We start from the raw sequence: 20460 nt of genomic DNA on the forward strand, positions 1-20460 counted from the left end.
AATCAGTTGTCTTTCATCAGTACTACACCACATGGGTTTTTTTTTCTCTAAGAATGATGAAAATATTTTATCTCTATTGCTTTATTAATACATATTTGTGATTTAATGAATTTGTGCAAGGGGGATCTGAGGTAATTTCCTTATAATTTCAGCAAGATTTGCCTTAATTTAACAAAAAAAAAAAAAAATTAGGAATAGTGGTTGGGTATTTTCTGTGTATGTTCCTGTAAATGCACAAAAGCCAAAATATTCTTTCATGTCATAAAGAGTGCCTTATGTAATTATTATACAACATGTTCTCTGGCTATGTAATTTTGGACATGCTCAAGTTGTAATGACGCCTGGGAGGAAGAGGGTTCAATTAGGCAATGTATTTGAAACCACAACAAAAACAAATATGCCGCCAGTTCTCGCAAGCAGATGTACTCACAAATATATACACAGATATAAGATAAGATAAGATAAGATAAGATAACCTTTATTAGTCCCACACGTGGGAAATTTGTTTTGTCACAGCAGGAAGTGGACAGTGCAAAAGTTATGAGGCAAAAATTAGAATACAATAAGAATAAATACAGTACACAACTGTACAGAATAGAATACAATAAAATACTATATACAGTAGAATAAAATAAAATAAATATACAATAAGATAAAAATAGAATACAAATACAAATACTATATACAACTGAGTAAAAATACAACGATGACAGAAAGGATTATTGCACTTAGTATTATTGCATATGTATGGATGTGTGTGCTTGATCAGTTAAAGTCTTTATTATGGAGTCTGACAGCAGTGGGGAGGAAAGACCTGCGAAATCTCTCCGTCCCACACCGTGGGTGCCGCAGTCTCCCACTGAAGGAGCTGCTCAGTGCTGTCACAGTCTGCTGCATGGGGTGGGAGATGTTGTCCATCAGGGATGACAGCTTAGCCGCCGTTCTCCTGTCACTCACCACCTCCACTGGGTCCAGAGGGCATCCTAGAACAGAGCTGGCCCTTCGGATCACCCTGTTCAGTCTCTTCCTGTCCCCAGCAGAGATGCTGCCGCCCCAGCAGACCACGCCATATACTGACAATTCAGAGTATACGATACACTAATTTTTTTTAGTTAGAAATATATTTATGTTTTCATTTGGTTGCACTTTTTCACATTCACTTACTCCATCCTTGTCTTAGCCACTGTGGGGATGAAGTAGTTTCCATAGCAACCATCGAAGAATTGGGGGTAGGGGCTTTAGCTGGAGGAGAATGATGGTCTGCATTAGATAAGCCCCCAAGCTTTCGTTCTCTCGGTCTGTGACAAAGAACATGTGTATTGGAAAAACCAGCAGACTTTGGCGCCATTTCAGAGTTTTGTGTTTTGGTCTTAAAGTGCCAAAACAATATGGCACTTTGTCAGGGTCAGAGTGCATTAACACCTTAGAAGTGTAATTGTGGCTCTCCAAACACACAGTGGGTTTCTAATATATAGACTACAATAATTACCTGCAGCTGGTGCAATCCTGTACAGACTAAAGCAGACATGAAACTTGTGCACCACAGGGTTTATTTATGGGGGTCAAGTACTGCTATGGCACACTACCAATTTCCAGCCATCAGTCATGGATCCTGCTCGTGTTATGATATTGAACACTAGCACCGTGGATTACTGCATCTTATTAAGCGCTTACTGCTTTGCTCTACCCTGACCCTCGCACTTCAATCCTAAACTTAGTCAAGCGTACAATGACCCATCGACTCGTGAACTAACAAATATTTTTGAAGATAAATTCATGTTGGTCCCCTGTGTTCAGCAAATTGAAATAAGAGGCCTTGTCTAGAAATTAATTAAAAGGTGACAGATGGTATTTAAAAGTTGATTAGTTGGTGATTAAGACCAAAAGTAAATTGCAGGAAAGATTTAGAGGAAGATTCATGAATCAATGAATTGATAAGGATGTCCAAACATTCTGCAGCGCTAACCTGTCAAGTTTGTCATTTATCACCCCTCCACATGTGTGATTTTATGTGAAAGAGCTTAAATTCAACTGTCAGTCTGTTTGATAAGTCAAAGATATAACTGCCATCCTCTTTTTACATTATCTATCATGCTCTATTGATCAGGAGCAAACCTTGCCTTACTAACTAAACAAAACTGTCTCATTTTCTCTGTTATTTTTGTGTTCCTTTTCCAAGTAAACTGCTCATACACTGTATAATCAGAGGGTCCTTCTGAGCTTTGTGTTCATCTTCTTCTGTACACTGTGTATGCCAGTATAGACTATAACAATTTAAAAACAGACCTGAAATGGTTGTTATCAGGTAACGTATGTAAAACGTTGTACAGGTATAGCATCTAACAACTGTTATTTTGAGATTATTGTCAATAAGCTGTTGAAAGTCTCAAAGGGCTTGTATTGTTGTATAAAAATATTATGTTGAACGTTAAGCCTCATAAATGGTCTGGTTTTGTAATATCTTTAGCCGTGCTGAAGGTTTCATGAGAGGTCTCTTAAGGGCTCTATGTAAAATTTATACCTTCTTTCACTGGGCAGTAAGAATAGTGAGTGTCTGCAAAATCCTAAATTGCTGCACCATTGTAAGCTGTAGACATTATTGCCACGTGCTTCACTTTTTTCGCAGATAGCCTACTATGTTTTTTACACAGGTTATCCAAATGAATGAATGAATGAATGAATGAATGAATTTGTGTTTCTGTCTTGATACATTATGTTCTTTTATTTAGCCTACACATTGTAAGTTGTGTGTTTTTGTTTGCATGGAAAAATCCTTTTCATGATTGAAGATGAATAGCTGTGGAAATTTGCAGAACAACATATTTATTGGAAAACCTCTTTACATATTACCTCATCTTTCACCTCCCACTGGCCAGCAAGGGCACTGTGGGGTCACTAAATGTGAAGAATAAGTCAAGCATAGGCTTAATGCACACTTATATAATGCCAAAAAAAAATACATTTTCAACCTGTCATTTAAGGATTATGTTTTCCTTTAAAACTTTAATGTTTTACCATATGGGGCAGATTAGTAGATGTGAGTTAATATTACTTTTCTTTGTTAATCCTACTTTGTTTTTGCAAGCCTAAAGGAGAGGGGTGGATTATGTTTACAATGTTGGCATTATGATCATAGATTGCATTATTTAATTATTATAATTTTTAATTTTCTTTAATGACTATTTATTGTTCATCTATCTTTTTTGCATTTGGTCTGATTTTTTTTTTTTTTTTTCCCCTTAACTTACCCGTGGTCTTGTTGGATATTTAAGTACAACAACATGGGTAGTTCTTCATCCTCCTGATTGTCCTCCTCATCATATTGTGCTACATGTTTAGGGGCAGCTCAATAAGGACATATGGTTTGAAATGAGATCCAATGCACTAGCTGAGCACACTATGTTAAGCTTTGGCCTTTCATTTAGACTGATCAATATGTGAGGAACAACACCTTACACAGGCGCGGGAGAGTAGGAAAAAGCTTGATCTGGATTTGGATTACTTCATAAGAACATGGTAAATCAATGGTTGACAGCTTTGAAGAGCATAAGACACATCCTCGACGAACCTATTCCAGTAGATGTTGTTGTCACTGAGAAGGTGGCGTCATTTTCAAGGGATCCTCTGATAATTCCTGGCAGGTTCATCTGTTCAGTTACCACAGGTTAAGTGATGAATGTCACTTTCCCACTTTCACCTTCCCTTTATCTATTTCAAAATAGCCCTTCACCTGTGTTCTAGCAGTCTCTGCTGTAATTATGAAATTATTGAGCCAATTTTATTAGTACACTTCCCTCTCTCTGCAGATGGAAGAGGGTAGTCGCAACATCCGCCTTGGCACTCTCATTGCTCTCATGGTGGAGGAAGGGCAGGACTGGAAACAAGTAGAGATCCCCTCTTCAGATGCTGCACCTCCATCTGAAGCTACACCTGCTACAAAAGCAGTTGCTACCTCGGTTGTGACCTCTTCTGCTCCCTCTCCACCTTCTGCACCAAAACCAGTCACATCAGGACAGTGAGTGTCACTTTCATGCTTTTGTTTTTTTGTTCGTTTGTTTTGCTTAATCAAATGACATCTGTCAAATATTTAGTTTAATAAATCTGATGTAGAGTCCATAGACCTTTATTCACTCTACAGAACAATCCTTTTTGACCCCTATTGGTTACATGACGAGTTTTTCCATGCGCTAAATGTGCTTACACAGTAGGCCATTGTGGTTTTTAGCACTCCAATTTGATCAAAAGTAGATAAAGAGATTCCGTAGCCTTAAGATACATAATGAATGAATGAGGTTATCTTTTCTTGTTTAGAGCACATTGTGCTGGTCGGATTGGATTTTGCAGTATCTACCACCATGTAATATGCTGAATGAGATGATCTTTTTCTGTTCACATTTCAGAATGTCCCTATTTACACAATAAATACTGTTGTAAAAGGAAAAGGAACCACTCCCTGACAAACGGAACTTGTTTTGCAAACATTTTTTGCTGAGCACATTCTCATATTCAGATTTGAACTTTGGTAACATCACTGTGGCAGGGCCAAAAGGTTAAGCATGGATATATCTAGAGTGGAGATCTAGAGTGGAAAACAACATTGACAGTTAAAGACTTTTTTATGCATTATTTTTTTCAGTATAAATATTTTTAGATGTGAAGATTTTTTTTTTTTATTTCACTAAAGTTATCGTGTACATTGTTGCACTAGTTAAGTCAACCATATAACTGACTGTGTCTATAGAGCCCAAACGGTATTATGTATTAGCTGATACATCAGTATTGGCCTTTACAAAATCTGATAAATGAACAAGTAAAAAGTAAAAAAATAAAAATATGGGGAAAAACACAATTCAGTCGTCATATTACTGGTGATCTTCCATAGTTTATCCACCAGATGGGACTCTACAAATTCCCTGTTGGCAGCACACGTCTGTATGCAGAAACAGAACAACCAGCTCTTTTGAGCAGAGCGTGCTCAGGGACTCATGAATAACTGGACGTAATAAATGTTAGAGAAATTTCTTTATCTGTTCATGTTTTTGTGCTAGAAATGAAAAAACATTGACTGATATGTCAGAAGAAAGATGTTAAATTACACTAGTCTTTATAGTTAAGCAATGGAGTTCAGTGTCACCACATGGTATTGGGTAAGCTGTCCCATGTAAAACTCATTTGAAGTTTCTCTGCAACTACCTTGAAGCTACCAGATGAGGTCTTTAAAACTAAAAGTTTTGCCACTCTCTCGTTTTCTTTTCCAGGTTACGTCTGAGCCCAGCAGCACGACACATTCTGGACACTCATGGTTTGGATCCAAAACTGGCCACACCCACAGGCCCTAGAGGAATAATCACAAAGGAGTAAGTGCCTAAATGACACAAGTTGTTTTTTTTTTTTTGTTTGTTTGTTTGTTTGTTTGTTTTTTCACTTAACTGGCTTAACTTTCTTTTGTCTTTTTCTTTTTTTTTGCAAGATATATCATGCTTAAGGCAAGCATATGGGATATATACCTTCCTATAATAATAAACATCTGTGCATCAGTTATGCTGGAGGTTGTAAAAAGTGCAAACAAGCTGTCAGGCTTATTTATGGTGGCAAATTTAAGACTTTTTTTTTTCTTATTTTTGTTGAAGGTCACATAATACCCTTATAGCTTATGTTTTAATCTTTGACTTACGGTTGTTTGAGTGTTTGCACACAAACCTTGAGATGGCCAATGATTATTATGTTTGCTAAAATCTCTATAGATTCAGATGCTAGACATAATCATATGCAGGTCAGTCTGAAAGGTCAAGAGTTTAAAGTAAAATTATCAGTCTCAGTTTTTGCATGCACTGTACTCTGTTTGTTTACACTGTTAGTGGTGTATCAGCTTAAAAAGGATTGTTTGGTATGGTAATCAGTCACCATAATATTGCAGAATCTCTAAAGGAAGGAGATGTTAGAAGAACAGGTCAATGTGGACAGTAATGTTGGAGAAATTTCTCTAACATGGTTTAAAGTATCAGGTATTTAAATCTTCATGCAACAGAAAGTGGCAAACAGACAAGGATCTAATGGCTACCTGCTGTCAGTGGGGACTTGATTGAATGCTCTCGTTACCCAACTAACACCCTGCTGAGGGATCTCATTAAGAAACTTCTGTTGCCATAGCAACCCAGTCTCTGGGACACACTGGTGACCATAGAAATACAGACCATATGCTTTCAAGGGTGTGTATGTGTTAGACAGTAAGGGAAGTATGCACGAAGTCTTTTAAACTAAATGCTGTAAAGAATGATTACTCCTAGAACTAGGGTGGGTTTTTCTTTTCTCATAAGATAAACCTTCTCATAATTTCACCACTGTGATTTACGTTAAATGTTTTCAACATGTCACCAATTTTATTAACAAGTGAGTTTAAGGCTGCAAGAAAGCCTAGAAAACCTGTTAGGCACTTGTTTTGTTTTAGCAATCCCGTTCTGTAGATGTACATCTTGATCGCAAACTAAAAATCATATGTAAATGTTTCTTAACAACAAACAAGCAAGTACGATATGCTGTTCTACACTAGGTACATTTAGATATGTATTTTTAATACAAATCTACATTAATTTTCTAGGTTATAAGCATAAACATGCTGGGTGTTTTGTGTGTCAACATTTCAAGGTTTTAAATTGTTCGATTAGTGATGCAGTTTTAATTGTATTTCATGTGGTTGCTCAGAGACCTCCTCTTTAAACCTTCAGCTGGGCTCCAGATTTGCTTGAATGCTTTAGCGGAATATTCACTTGATGAAACTTAAGCTGATCCTCAGAAAGGAAAGGCTGAGGCTGAAAACATATCAAAGGAAGAGGGACTCTTTTAATTAAAAATTAAAAGGCTAACCATCCCCCTGTTATTGAACAATGTGCTCTTCAAAGAGCAACCAGAAAATCAAAGCAAACAAGCAAAAAGCTACAAATACAAAGCTTTATTTCTAAGGCATTACCTAGCTGGTATCTACTAAAACTCTGCAGGCAAGGCTGTCACTGCCAGGGGTGATACAAAATATTGGTACAGAGGCATACTATGTTGTTTACTTAGTGATAATATCAGTAAAAGCTTGGGAGGCCCGGCCAGTTTGACTTACCAGACTTACAATTTCCCTACTCATTGTCGTGGGATTTACCAGCTAGAGGAAATGTTTAACAAGTGGTTTCTTTGCTTATGTTTTTAGCCCTTTACTTCCCATCAGTGACTTTTTTTGGTTGGAGCAGTATCACAGAAAGGCATATTCCAAGTATTTGGTATATATTTAGGAAATGAATAAATATTTAGGGAGACTAAAACCAAATGTTTTCATATCGCTTTGACATAAGCTTTGTACTTTCTTGAGTAAAAACAGACACAAATTCGCATTCAATTTCAGTGCTAGCCAGTTGTGGCGTAGAACGTAGAGCACGTTGTGTAACTGTCAGAAAGTCGGTGTGTTGGCAATATATTCTGCACGAGTTTCCCGTGATGTATCCATTAAAGCGTGAGTGTGTGAATGTTAGCTTAAAACGCACCTTTTAGAAAAACGTGATTGTGTGTGAACAGGTAATTGAGGCTTATAGTAAGAAAGCACTTTGAGTGCTGAAATAGATTAGAAAAGTACTGTGTAAGTACTGGTCAATAATCAAAAGCAGAGCTTTAAAACAGAACGTGTAAAGGCAAATGCATTTTTTGCTCTTTTTCACCATTTTTATCACCATTGTCATTAACAACGATTGACTCGTCCAATGCTGTGACAGCTAATTAAAAACCAGCACCAGCTGTGTTTGCTATATTTTCACAACAGGAATATATTAACCCTGTGATAATCCAGGGGAGATATCATTTATGTTCATTTTGATTGTATTAGTGAAAAGGATAGACAGTAATTCTGAAGCTTTCACATTGCTGTGCATTTGAAGTATCTTTAGTTTGGGAGGCCTATACTTTTAAATTTAACCCCTTTTTGATCTTGTTAACACCTAGATGTAAATCTACACCCTTTTTGTTACACCCTGAATTGTAAACAATATTCTAAACAATAATATTGTTAATAATATTGTTGTTTTATTTCTGAGTTTTGTAGTGGAAATGTGCTGTTTAATGTGTGCTTCTGCACTGATGTTATTTTTTAAAGCTGAAAGCATTAAGAAAACGCTAGTCAGACTACACTACACTTATTTTTTGTAATACATCATTTTGATTCCCTCTGAATTTAAAAGCATTGATTTCTTTTTGTTTGTTTATTTTAAATTCATGATCCCTGCAGTGTGTTCAGACTTGTCTTTTCATGCGTGCATGTGAGTGCTGCTTCTGTGCCTTTTTAATATTCTGGTCACCTTCTCCTAGTCTTTCCACAGCTCCTTTTCCTTGGCTGTCAGTAATGATATAAATGGTTGGTCTGAAAAAGGCATGGCAGAAAGCCACATTTAAAAAAAAAAAAAAAAAAAAAGAGGTATCTGCGGTGTCATCTTTTAGTGGCCCCTCCAGGTTGCTGTTGACTTGACTTGAATTTATTCAAGAACATAAAGGCTTTATTGATTCTTATATGGGACTTTCATAATACTTTGTGGTATTGAAATTGATAGCCCTCTGTAATCAATAAACACTCTCTGTCGTCCTTTGTGGTTAGCTGAGGGACTTGCAAACTGCCCCTTTCCCTCCACAAACACATACTTTTATAGGTAAGAGAAAGGGAGGAGTGAATGTGCCAGACGGAACAAATTGGCAGCTGTGGTGCTTTGGCTATTCCTAGCGCTATGCTAGGGGTGAGAGGCAGCTGGTCCAGACAAAAGACCCCTTACATATCCGATGAACTAGAACTAAAGAGCTAGAAACAAGTACACCTGATACCTGCTCCTTCCAGCTCTTACTAGTAGGATCAAAATTATCCAGAGCGGTTTTCTTAGTACCTCCTCTCTTTTATTGCCTTTCTCTTCCCATTTTAGTTCTTAGCATAGCAGTCTTTAATATCTTCAATCACTTTCTCTACAACCTTTATGAAACTGTAGGCTGTTAGAGAAAAATGTCCATATCATGCTCAGTGATTGATGTAATTATAGAGTAAAGATTCTGTGTTTAAGGTAATATTATTACCTCAAGTTTCACAAGTTGTCCAATTTAATCGGCTGTCTTGATTGTCTGATATTGCCCACAAAAGCCTTGCAGAACAAACGTATTGAGACTTTTTTTTTTCAGTTTGAAACAGAGCTGCAAGGCCTGTAAATTGGAGGGCTGCTGAAGGCATGTGGCAGGACCTATGGCCTGGAGACTAATGTGGAACCATTCAATTTTGACTAAAAGGCCCAAAACAGCAACTTGATTTAAAGCTATATTTACATTTTTTTCATCCTGCCTTTAAATGCCTTCAGTTATTACATGGATTTTATTGTTTGTCCTTTTCAGAATTACGTTTTTATTAATTCTAGTTTCTCGTGCTGTTTGTTAACTTTTGTAAACCAGGCACTCTTGTCTAAGGAAATGCTATTTGAATAAATTGCTTTAGCTTTTGCTTGCTTTAGCACATTAGCCACATGTTGGAAATTTTCATTTCCTGGGTTACCATAGTGACAATTCCACATCCACATTTTACATCTGCTTGTTCAAATGACTCCTCGAGATAGCGTGATTGTAATCCTTAACTTTAAAGGGTGAACTATGAGCCTTAATGAAGGGACTGTGTTATTATGTTGTATCAAGTTGGTGCAGGATGACTTGCAAGTTGTATACAAACAGTTCTTTAATGTGAATGCAGTGTTACATCAAAATAATTAGTATACAGCATTTGATAGTGTTTTTTTCATGGTTAAAGTCTGGCTGTTCATGACTCACTATGCTAGAGGGAAGTCCACTTAGACCAAAGGTTTTGAATAAGCTTTCCTGCAGTTGGCACCGGATCCTACCCGTGCTGATGGTGTTTGTGACTAACGGATGATTCTCATGACTCCTTTTCTCCAGAAGAAACTGAATGTTACCTTTCCAAAAAGCTCACAAAAACAATAACCAGATGACTCTTACTTTTAACTTTATTTCCTTTTTTTTTTTTAACTTATATTTACTCAAGCATATTTTTATTTATTTATTTATTTTAAGTTGATGAGCCATACTGTGAGTTTATGGGAAAGAGTTGTTGAAGCTAGGCTAAGAGGAGAGGTGATGATCAGTGAGCAGCAGTATGGCTTCATACTTCCTTTAAAGAAGAAAGAGATAAGGCTGAGATGGTTTGGTCATGTTCAGAGGCAGGATAGTGTATATGTTGGACAAAAGGTGTTGAAAACGGTTCTTCCAACTCCAGAGGAGGTTCATGGATGTAGTGTTTTGTTTTGTTTTTTGTTTTTTTTTTTCTGGTTAAAGTCAGGCTGTCCATGACTCACTATGCTAGAGGGAAGTCCACTTAGACCAAAGGTTTTGAATAAGCTTTCCTGCAGTTGGCACCGGATCCTACCCGTGCTGATGGTGGTGTTTGACTAACGGACGATTCTCATGACTCCTTTTCTCCAGAAGAAACTGAATGTTACCTTTCCAGAAATCTGACACAAACAAAAACCAGATGACTGTTACTTGTAGGGCAAATAGAACGATGTGGATGAATAATGCATTTTTATACTAACTTTAGTTATGTAAGTGTTGTTTCACACAGATGAAATTGTGTTAATAACAGTCAAGGCAGAGATAATGGCATTGGAGCACTTTTTCATGAAGAAGAAAATATTTTGATTTGTTTTTTACATAAAAAAATTAGGTCATTTGATAAATGAAAAAGAAAATGGTTATTAGAAGTAATAAATGATGTCTGTTATCTCTTTAACAGGCTGGAACTGAAAATCAGGTGCAGTTCAACAAAGACTGAGTCAACTAAAGCTGAAAAATAATCATGTTTTTTTTTTTTTTCTTCAAACGAAGCATGTTTTCATTGTCTATTTGGATTGTCATGTGGTGCAATCATAAATATTGATAATTTTATATAAAGTTTTATCTTGAGTAGTATTTGACAAACTTCTGACCCAGTCCAATGTGTTTATTGTGCCTAGTTTGAGGTGTCTGGTTTTCCCTGCATCCAAAACAGTTTTGACACTCTTCCAGGTGGCCTCAGTGAATGGAAAATCACTAGGATTGCTGTTGAAGCTAGGCTAAGAGGAGCGGCAATGATCAGTGAGCAGTAGTATGGCTTCATACTTAGAAAGAAGAAAGAGATAAGGCTGAGATGGTTTGGTCATGTTCAGAGGCAGGATAGTGTATTTGTTGGACAAAAAGGTGTTGAATATGGTGCTTCCAGCTTCAGTGGAGGTTCGTGGATGTAGTTTGTTTTTTTGGTTTTTTTTCTTCTAAAAGTGTCTTTCTCACATTTAATGTTAAAATGGTCCCTTTTTTTTCTTAACAGGGATGCACTGAATCTTCTGAAAGCATCTCCTGCTCCCAAAGCAGTGCCATCTGTGGTAGCCTCAACTCCTCCAAGTCCCATCTCTGCTCCAGCAGCCAGTCCTCTACCTCCAGGAAGCAGACCAAACATACCTCCATTGTCTGTACCGGGAAAACCAGGAGCACCGGTGATCACTCCTCACACATCCTCTCAAAAATACTCTTACATGGCGCAGTTTCTATTTCGGGTCGTACTAAGAAACTGCCAGATATCATTCAGTCATTTGTGGATTTGTCGCTTTTGGCTAAGAGGATGTAATGGGATTGTCTCATCTCAATCACTATTTCTGCATGGTTAACTTTTACATTGCTGCTGTAGATATTTATCAGTTTCATTTGGTATAGTTAGTGGTATCCCGTAAGGTATTGCCTGTTCATCTCAAAGATTGAGGATTCTTTTTAACCAGCCATTAACTATCAAGGCTGCCGTCAACATTTATTCATTTCATGGGTTTTTGGAGTCATTAGCAGACACAGCAGTGAAGATGTGTCCACCATATCAGTGTTGGCTCTCTCAAAATGTCTTTTTTTTTTTATCCTTCACTGAATTATTTACCTCCCCTTCTTCCTCCTTCATATCTCCAGGGAACTTTCACTGAGGTTCCAGCTTCAAATGTCCGTCGTGTGATTGCTCAAAGGCTTACCCAGTCAAAGACCACCATCCCCCATTCATATGCATCCATCGACTGTGACATGGCTGCTGTCATGCAACTCCGCAAAGATCTGGCCAAAGGTAAAAACAATGAAATGAAAAAACTTGTCTTTTTATTAACACTGTTGTTGTCCTGCAAGTGGTATCTCCCTTAATGCATACTGACAGGTACATTTGTAAGACAGCTTATCTGTGAAGTTGTGGATTTCAGAAGATTAATGTGACGCTTCATTCAAGCATTCAGCTCGTAGTTCATGTCCGTTCCTGTGTTTCAAATCAATACACACATCTGTGTTCCACAGGGGTGGTGACTTTTGTTTTATGGACAGGTAAATTATTGTACTTGCCACATTTTACTTACTCAGCATGATGAGTGTGCACATGCTGTATGGATTCTTAAGAGGGGATTTGTGAATGGCTGAAGTTGGATTCACAGGGCTGACTTCTACTGATGAGATCTAGGAAAGAGCCATGTCTACCAAAGCCATTTCTTAATTTTCTACAGCATAGTATTAATACTTAAACATGTTTAATCTGTTGTTGTGTACCATGTGATAAATGACAGTATTACTGAATTTAAAAAAAATGCTATTAAAGGCCTCTAAATACAAGTCAAATTTATTTATATAGCACATTTAAACCAATAGCCGTTGACCAAAGTGTTGTGCATTTCAAATAATCAAGTGACATTTAAGAACTGAAGTATAAAATGAGAAAACTTGAGTAAGAAATGACAAAATAAAGGTAGTCAGAACTGAAAGCCAAGGAATAAATGTGGGTTTAACAGTAAATGTAGGGGCAGTGAATACCACAGGGAAGATAGATTGTTACAATCTTATAATTTTTTTAAAAAAAATACACACTATACACATTGAATACTGTAAGTCTGATGCAATTCTAATATCAAATGAAGCATTGGTTGAAACTAGCAGTGTGGTCATTACTTCCTCAGCTTCACAACCTTCCCTAACAACGGTTATTGAGCAAACAGCTACTGCTTGTGAAACAGAATTTTGGGTGTGTAATTTGAAGGACAGTTTCCACTACAAACCATTCACTTTTGCACATAAAAAGAAAAATATCTATCCTTAATGGCTTGATTTTCTAAATGGATCCTGTGACTACTTCAGGACATTTTTTCATGTTGATTAAGTAAGAGTACTATGTCAGATTCCAATTTTAAAACACTTAGTTTAATGCTGTGTCACGTAATTGGCCTTATTTAGCTCAACTTTTCAGCACAGTCAAACAAACAGTAAATCTCTTTGGGTCCTGTCTCTGTGATAGAGGAAATGGGATGGCCATTCCAGACCTATTAGCAAGGTTGTGTGTGTACGGAGGGATTCTCTCACCGGTTGTTTTTGTGGACTCTCATTGTTCTCGACCAGTGCGATTTCACGGTTAGCTCATTAATCATACTGCTCACAGCATTCAGAACTGTCTGGTACTGCATTATTGGCCACTAGTAAAAGTTGGCTCTGATGCCAAGCCTGACTGCCCCAATGTGTGTTACACATCAAGCAGGGAATGAAGCAAATTCGCATCAGTGAGTTTGGCATAGAGGGCCTCTTCTGATCAGCTGGAGTGAACAACAACAATATATTGCATTTTTCCCTATGCAATAGCATGTGTAATGTCATGCACTTGCAGTTTGTTTACATGGAAATTAATTCATTTAGAATTTCCCCTCTTTAACTGAATGTTTTTTGATAACTGAAACATTGCAGGTCTTGTACAAGATACTCGACTTTCACTGTGCCTTGGCATTTGGAACCATAGGTTTTTAGCTTATCCAGCTTTCCGCTTGGCTTAGATCTGATAATAATAAGCAGAGATTAGGTTATTCTCATAAATCCTCCTTTGTCCTTTCAGAACAGATTAAAGTGTCTGTTAATGACTTCATCATCAAGGCAGCAGCTGTTACACTCAGAGTAAGTACTCCTCATTTGTTGTCATTTGTTCCTTCAGTGTGTGTAATTGCTAAAGATGGGTCATCTGTTCATCTCTAACCCTGTATTTTTTAGAACATTGCAGTGTTATCCATAACTTTGATCTCTTCCAGTGCTCAATAAACCATTTGGACACATGTGTCTAAGATGTGTTGTTAGATTTAAAGAATATGTGCAAGGCATAGGACGTTGTGGACGATGTGGCCCTCCTGGTAATGTAGTTATTCCAGCAACATTTCATAAGAATATAATGACTTACTTATTTTACACTCTAAAATACTATTTTATTATACTAATATAAAATATTGTGTCACATTATTGCCACTTCCCATCCTCATTTTCAAGTACATTTCATGGCAAAGACACACACATCTACACACTTCCACTCGACACTCTCTCTCCCTTTCTCTCTCTGTCACACACACACTCCCCCCACAAGAAGAATGTTGATTTATGTACCCAGTTTTGAATTTTTGTGTTCCAGATGATTGTTTTTTTTTCTTACAGGTGCACCAATTGGTGATAAATGCACTTCTGTTTGCACTCTATCCTTTTATTATGACTTCCTGTCGTGCCTTAGATGTTGTCATATTCTATGCCACATAATATGTAATAACTTTAATAACACGAATAGAAATGAAGAAATAAAAAGATGAACCCTCAACGAAAGGAACCTACAGAGAATTTATAGAGCTAATGTCTGTGCAGGTTCTCAGTCATCCAGGTCATTGTAGTCTAAGGAGCTTGGAAAGAAAAGCGTCTGGACTTCTTTAAGTTGCTTGAAGATGTTTCACCTCTCATCCGAGAAGCTTCTTCAGTTCTAAGAACAGTGTCAGGGATCTCAACACCGGATCCCTTCCCAGATGCCTTAACGCCCACTCACATCCTGGGCCATTTGACCTCAGGAAATCATATGATAGGGTGGGGCCAGGTTTCACAATGAGCTCACCCAAAACATTGGCTGATAGTGACCTACACCCGTTTTCACACTTAGGCTCGTGTAATTGGGTAGAGGATCATTAGGGGGTCCATTGTCCCTCTTGGGGTGACACTCCCATTGGGCTTAAATCTGGGACTCTCACCCGTTTGATCTTAGAACTGAAGAAGCTTCTCGGATGAAAGGTGAAACATTTTCAAGCAACTTAAAGAAGTCTAGACGATTTTCTTTCCAAGCTCCTTAGATTATAGAGCTAATAAGATAAGATACCTTTATTAGTCCCACAAGGGGAAATCTTGAAAAAGCAAAATGTGTTTGGCACAATAGTGAATTCATATCTTAATTCTGATTGCAAAAGCTACCAAAGCAACACAGGCACTGTCACATTCACTGTGTTTTACTGTTGGTCTAATGTATTTGTGTACCTCTCAAATGTCAAGCTCATTTGCATTACCACTAATATTTTATTATAGGGGCTCCACTTCTGATGAGTATTTGTTAAAAACACTCAAAAGATTCCCAGTTTAGAGCAGGAGGAGATACAAATTCAGCCTCAGGGGATCACAAACTAATGGTCTTCTAGTGCCAGTCACAAGCCCAGATAAAGTAGGAGGGCTGCATCAAGAGTGAGAGTGTAAGTGAGTGTAAAATCTGTGCCAAATCAAATATGTGGATCCGTAGCAACCTCTGTAGAAATAAGGAAGCAGCTTAACACACCTCAACTGAAGAGAGCTTATCTCTTTTTGTCTTGATTTATCCCTGATAACATGAGGACATGAGGTGACCTTTGACTCCTGTTTCCTAGGAAATGCCAGAAGTGAATGTGACGTGGTCTGGTGATGGAGCCCGTGCACTTGATTCAGTGCATATTTCTATTGCTGTGGCGACAGACAAAGGTCTCATTACTCCAATCATCAAGGATGCTGCAAACAAAGGAGTCCAGGAGATCTCATCTAATGCTAAGGTAAAGAACTGGAAAATAAAAGAGTTGAAGGCAAAAAACAACTATGTGTAATCATTGTTCTGACATGCTATGAGTTAATGTGAGATTTAGACTTGACTGGACCCTAACAGATTCTGGCTGGAACTTAATTAATTCAGAGTAGCATCATTCAATCCTCATTTCCACTCCTTCAGGGAACAGAAGTTGTAGTAATAACATTGTGTTTCCTTGGAGTTGATTCACTCATCACAACAAATACATTATGGAGTATATGTACACGCCCTGTAGAGTAGCCACTGAACCAGTGTCAGAGCACCAGTAATAGATCTGAACAAGAGTGTGGTAATGACTTACTAGCTACAATACAAATATCATTCACAGAAACCTCCTTAAATAGGGCTCATGAGGTTGCCCTGGTGGACTATGCTGTCACTCCCTGAGGCAAAGGCAAACCTTTGGTGCTAGGTTCAGTGGAGGTTCAGTGGGGCAACCCCTGTTTAGACAGTCCTTTACCTCTAGCTGAATTAACATAGCAAATAAACAACTGGTCATATTCGGAGTGCTGTCAGTGAAGGTACGTAGCACACACACCAGACACAAGACAAGCTCCTCTATTCCTCATAGGGGGGAAGTGAGAAAACGGAGAATCTCAAAATCCATAGAGTGCAGTGCCACGTGCAGACGTTGTTTTCTCCATGTGGTGGTTAGTTCTGAAACAAAATCTGGGAACATGGGCAGATGGTTTTTGACCATTGTGTACTCTGGAGCTTGGAAAACCCCTTGAAAGATGATGTTTCCTGAACAGAATATTTCTTCTTTTCTTGCTTTGATAAAAATAAATAAATGCAAAGCAAAAAGTACTGCATGGAAAAGTCCAAATTAGCACTCTGGGCAACCTACGCACCAGCTCAGTGGTGGTGGCTAAAACAGTATTTGTAGTTAAGTTAGCATCAAGTCAGCAGATAGCAGAGCTAACTAACCAGATGAACCTGATATCTCCCAAGTGTTGTACAAAGTTAATCAACTGAAAAGGAGAAGCACTTTATATCTAATATAAAGGCCAGTAGATTTGGAATTTGATTTTTGATATCTGGAGAAGAGATCGATCAGATATGGTATATGAAGTAAAAATGGTCTTTTTTTTGTTTCATTTTTTGCTTTCTCATAAACACCTGGGAACAATAATTTGTTTCCAAGGTTGCTCTGAAAATGTAAAGCACCAAAAAAGATACTTAATGAAAAGAGCCACACACTTCTATCAAAGACGCATGCATCACAAATCGATGAATTATAAATGACTTTGAAATAGACGATGATAATAAAAAATATAATGTTTGACATGTAAAATTCCCTAAAGTTCAGAGCCTGTTTTTATGACTGTCTTATCTTTGTACACATTGATGTTGGATTCATCAGCTACCAGTCATAAAACCTGAAAATGCAAAACTCTTTCCATAATCAAGAAGTAGAGCTGACTTTTAGAACACTTATGGCTCTAATGACACAGTGTTGCTTGCACATTATCGACATCACAGCTCAGTGTCAACACATGTAACCTTAGCTGTTGCAGTGACAGTGGTGGAAACCGTATTAGTATAATAGCATTTGTTCATGCAAGAGTGCTAATTTAAACTTGAGAGGGGTGAAAGTACGTTTGATTCACGGTGCATATCTGTGTATGCCAGTGATAGTCAGCAGGTGGTTGGATTTAGCAGTGGGTGTGTGATTAGGTTTTAGACATACTATTACTGTAACTGCCTAAACCCATGTGATCAGTTTTTGCAACAAATGTGATTGCTCAAGATCGGGTGCTTCTGTTTCTGTTGACTTTCACTTTGACTTTGACTACCAAAACCAGAGGTGAATATGTGTAAACAGTTGTGTACACAATACAATTTTACATTTTTCATCAACCTATTGAATACACATAGCTGCTTGCTTTGAAATATGTACATGTATTATTATATAGTTTGTCTCCACTGGCTGCCGTGGTGGTCCAGCTCAGACCAGAAGCGCTGCTATGTTTGTTAAACACTTTTGCATCACTAACAGTTCCTTTTTTATCTTTTGTTCCTTTTTGCGTTCCTTCCTTTTTCATTATATTGAAAAACAATTGTTTTCGTTTGTTTTTTTTTTTTCTTTAGAGAACTAAAATTAAAGTGGTCAAAGTGTTCTGTTCTTTCTAATTATATTGCTAATGATTTGTTGTGACTCCCAGAAGACAATGTATTACTTTTATAGTGATTGTCTTAACCTATTTTGATTATTTTAGTTCAAATAATGTAATATTTGTCAGTTGTTCAGATGCCAGATCAGAATGTTTCAGTACTAACATACTTGCATACACAACAGCTGCTTTAAAGCATGAGTAGTAACACTGCACACATGTCACTCCACCTAAGCCTTCAAAATGCTCTTTACCACCCACAGCTATTCAATTTATTTGTGCTGCTGCTTTGAGGTAAATGTGCATTTGCTGGTTTTCATAGGTCTCGAATTAAAATTAACACAATGTCTGAATAGAGCACTGCTGGCCGTTGATTTGATGCAGACGAACATGACTGTTTTTGCACTTAGGGCTCTTATCATAATTGTACCGACCATACTCTATTGTGTCTTGTGAGTCACTCTCAAGTTTCCGTGATGGTTATATCCCACCATTAACCTTTTAAGAACATTTCTATTCAAATAAGCCAATAACTTAGAAGAAGATAAGTTCAGTGCTACATTTTAACAATAAGCTCTTCATTATTTCAACACAGTCTGTGGTATAATGTGGAGCATGTACTTTTATAATGTTTTACTGCTTGATATCACCATCCTTCTTTGAGAAGGTTGAATGAGCCATGTGTTTGCACTAGAAACAATACCTTTTTCACGCTTTGTTTCTCAGTTATATTGGGTTTTCTCCAAGCTTTTCAGACAGCATTCATGCTGTGAGAGAGCAAGGATTCGCATAACCTAGCTGAACTAATGTATTACCAGATGCCTCATCTGCAGTTCTGGGTGCTTTTCATTCCCGTTTCTTTAATTTACCCATGCACATTAGGATAGTAATTTATTTCTGTGAGGACCATGGTGAACATTTTAAAAGTGCAATTTCAGTTTTGAATTCCATTTGCGTTTCTTTATTCTGTCTTTTCGTTTTTTTCAATGTCAGACATTGATTTTAATATTATTTTCATTAGTTGTGTGGATGCCCTCAAGGGCATTGAGTTCCTGTTTCTCTTTATTCTTTATCCTTTATTCTTGTCGCTTCCGTACGTTTTTTGCACCTTAACTACTCCCTCAGTTTTCAGCCGATTTTCTCAGTTCAAACTCTAAACTGTTCTGCTCTTTCCGGCTATATCTTTTGGTGTTTATTGCTATTATACTATTTAAAATATTACACTTTTTTCCTTTAATTTGTCCCATTGAAATGAATGGAAAACTTCAGAAATTCTGCTAAAACTTTCTTGTTTTTGAAACTTAACTACATGCTCATACTTTCACATAGAAACACCATTCAAACTTTAAAACGTTCTCAAATGATTGGGCTATTCCTGTGTGTTTCAGCTTTTTCATATCTGTTACCGTTTTCATTTAATGCCTCTTTAAGTTTTCAGTTGCAGCTTTGTGATTTTTCACAAAATACATGCGTTGTTATGGTTGCTATGCAATTAACTCAGAGTGCTCGTCCGTTCTGAATTTTCTCTTCATGTCTGAACAACTTCTTGCTACTTGCTCAATTTCCACTCATCCCCCACAAATTATACATCAAAATGTAGGTATTTTTGCTGGCTTTAAGACAGTGTCACTATAATTATTGTGTGAGTTACGGTTTTTTCACAATTTGCCTCGAAGTGACACAAGGTCTCAAAACTCCCCATTCAAAGTCTATGGGGAGGTTGTGAAACTCAGAGCTGAAATACTGAAACTGAAGGCATTTTCAAATCGTCATTTCTCCTTAACGAAGCGAAGTTAAGACATGGGGCTTGTGCCAATTCATCTTCAGACAGTGCTGACACTCACGGTCTAAGCTGTTTTTACAGTCATCTTACCGTTGAACCATAAATTACGTTTGTTTGAGGGGTGGAAATCTGTCCTCCTTTCATTTTTCAAACTCCGAAAATGAATCCGTTTCTTCTCTCGTCATATCTCCGCGACGGAGTTACAAAGAGCTATGAAAATCGCAGTCAAAGTAAACCAAAGTCCGCTGATTCACCCAGTACAAGAATTATGCTTCTATCCCACCTAGTTATTGAGTTACATGACGTTTTGTAACTCCAAAAAACGGCGTTTTTCGCCTCTTACCGCGATCTAATTCTGACTGCTCATCATCCTGTTTTCCAGGCGCCCCGGGCTCTTTCCCAGTGGCGCAGTTGGTAATGACACGGGTCTGGAGCCCAAAGGTCGTGGGTTCAATTCCACCTTGTCCACATGTTTTCATCCACTACAAATTAATACACTATCACAGACCTGTAATTCATATTGATAATTTATTACAATTCGGCAACATTTTATGATTTTGGCAGCTTTTCTAATATGGATCTCAGATTCTTGTTAACGCTCCATGGCAGAAATACATACA

General features: G+C 37.5%; 1 protein-coding gene across 2 annotated transcripts in view; it reads left to right on the forward strand.

The window, feature by feature from the left end:
- pdhx (pyruvate dehydrogenase complex component X) overlaps positions 1-20460 on the forward strand; it is a 35169-nt gene that overhangs the window by 11354 nt on the left and 3355 nt on the right. For both annotated transcript variants that reach the window (XM_026176405.2, XM_080304864.1), the window contains 6 exons: positions 3807-4015; positions 5259-5357; positions 11372-11537; positions 11995-12142; positions 13934-13992; positions 15753-15911. In XM_026176405.2, the coding sequence (XP_026032190.2) occupies positions 3807-4015; positions 5259-5357; positions 11372-11537; positions 11995-12142; positions 13934-13992; positions 15753-15911 (840 nt within the window). The remainder of the gene's footprint in view (positions 1-3806; positions 4016-5258; positions 5358-11371; positions 11538-11994; positions 12143-13933; positions 13993-15752; positions 15912-20460) is intronic.

This window comes from Astatotilapia calliptera, chromosome 7 (genome assembly GCF_964374335.1).
Source record: "Astatotilapia calliptera chromosome 7, fAstCal68.1, whole genome shotgun sequence".
Classification (NCBI taxonomy): Eukaryota; Metazoa; Chordata; class Actinopteri; order Cichliformes; family Cichlidae; genus Astatotilapia; species Astatotilapia calliptera.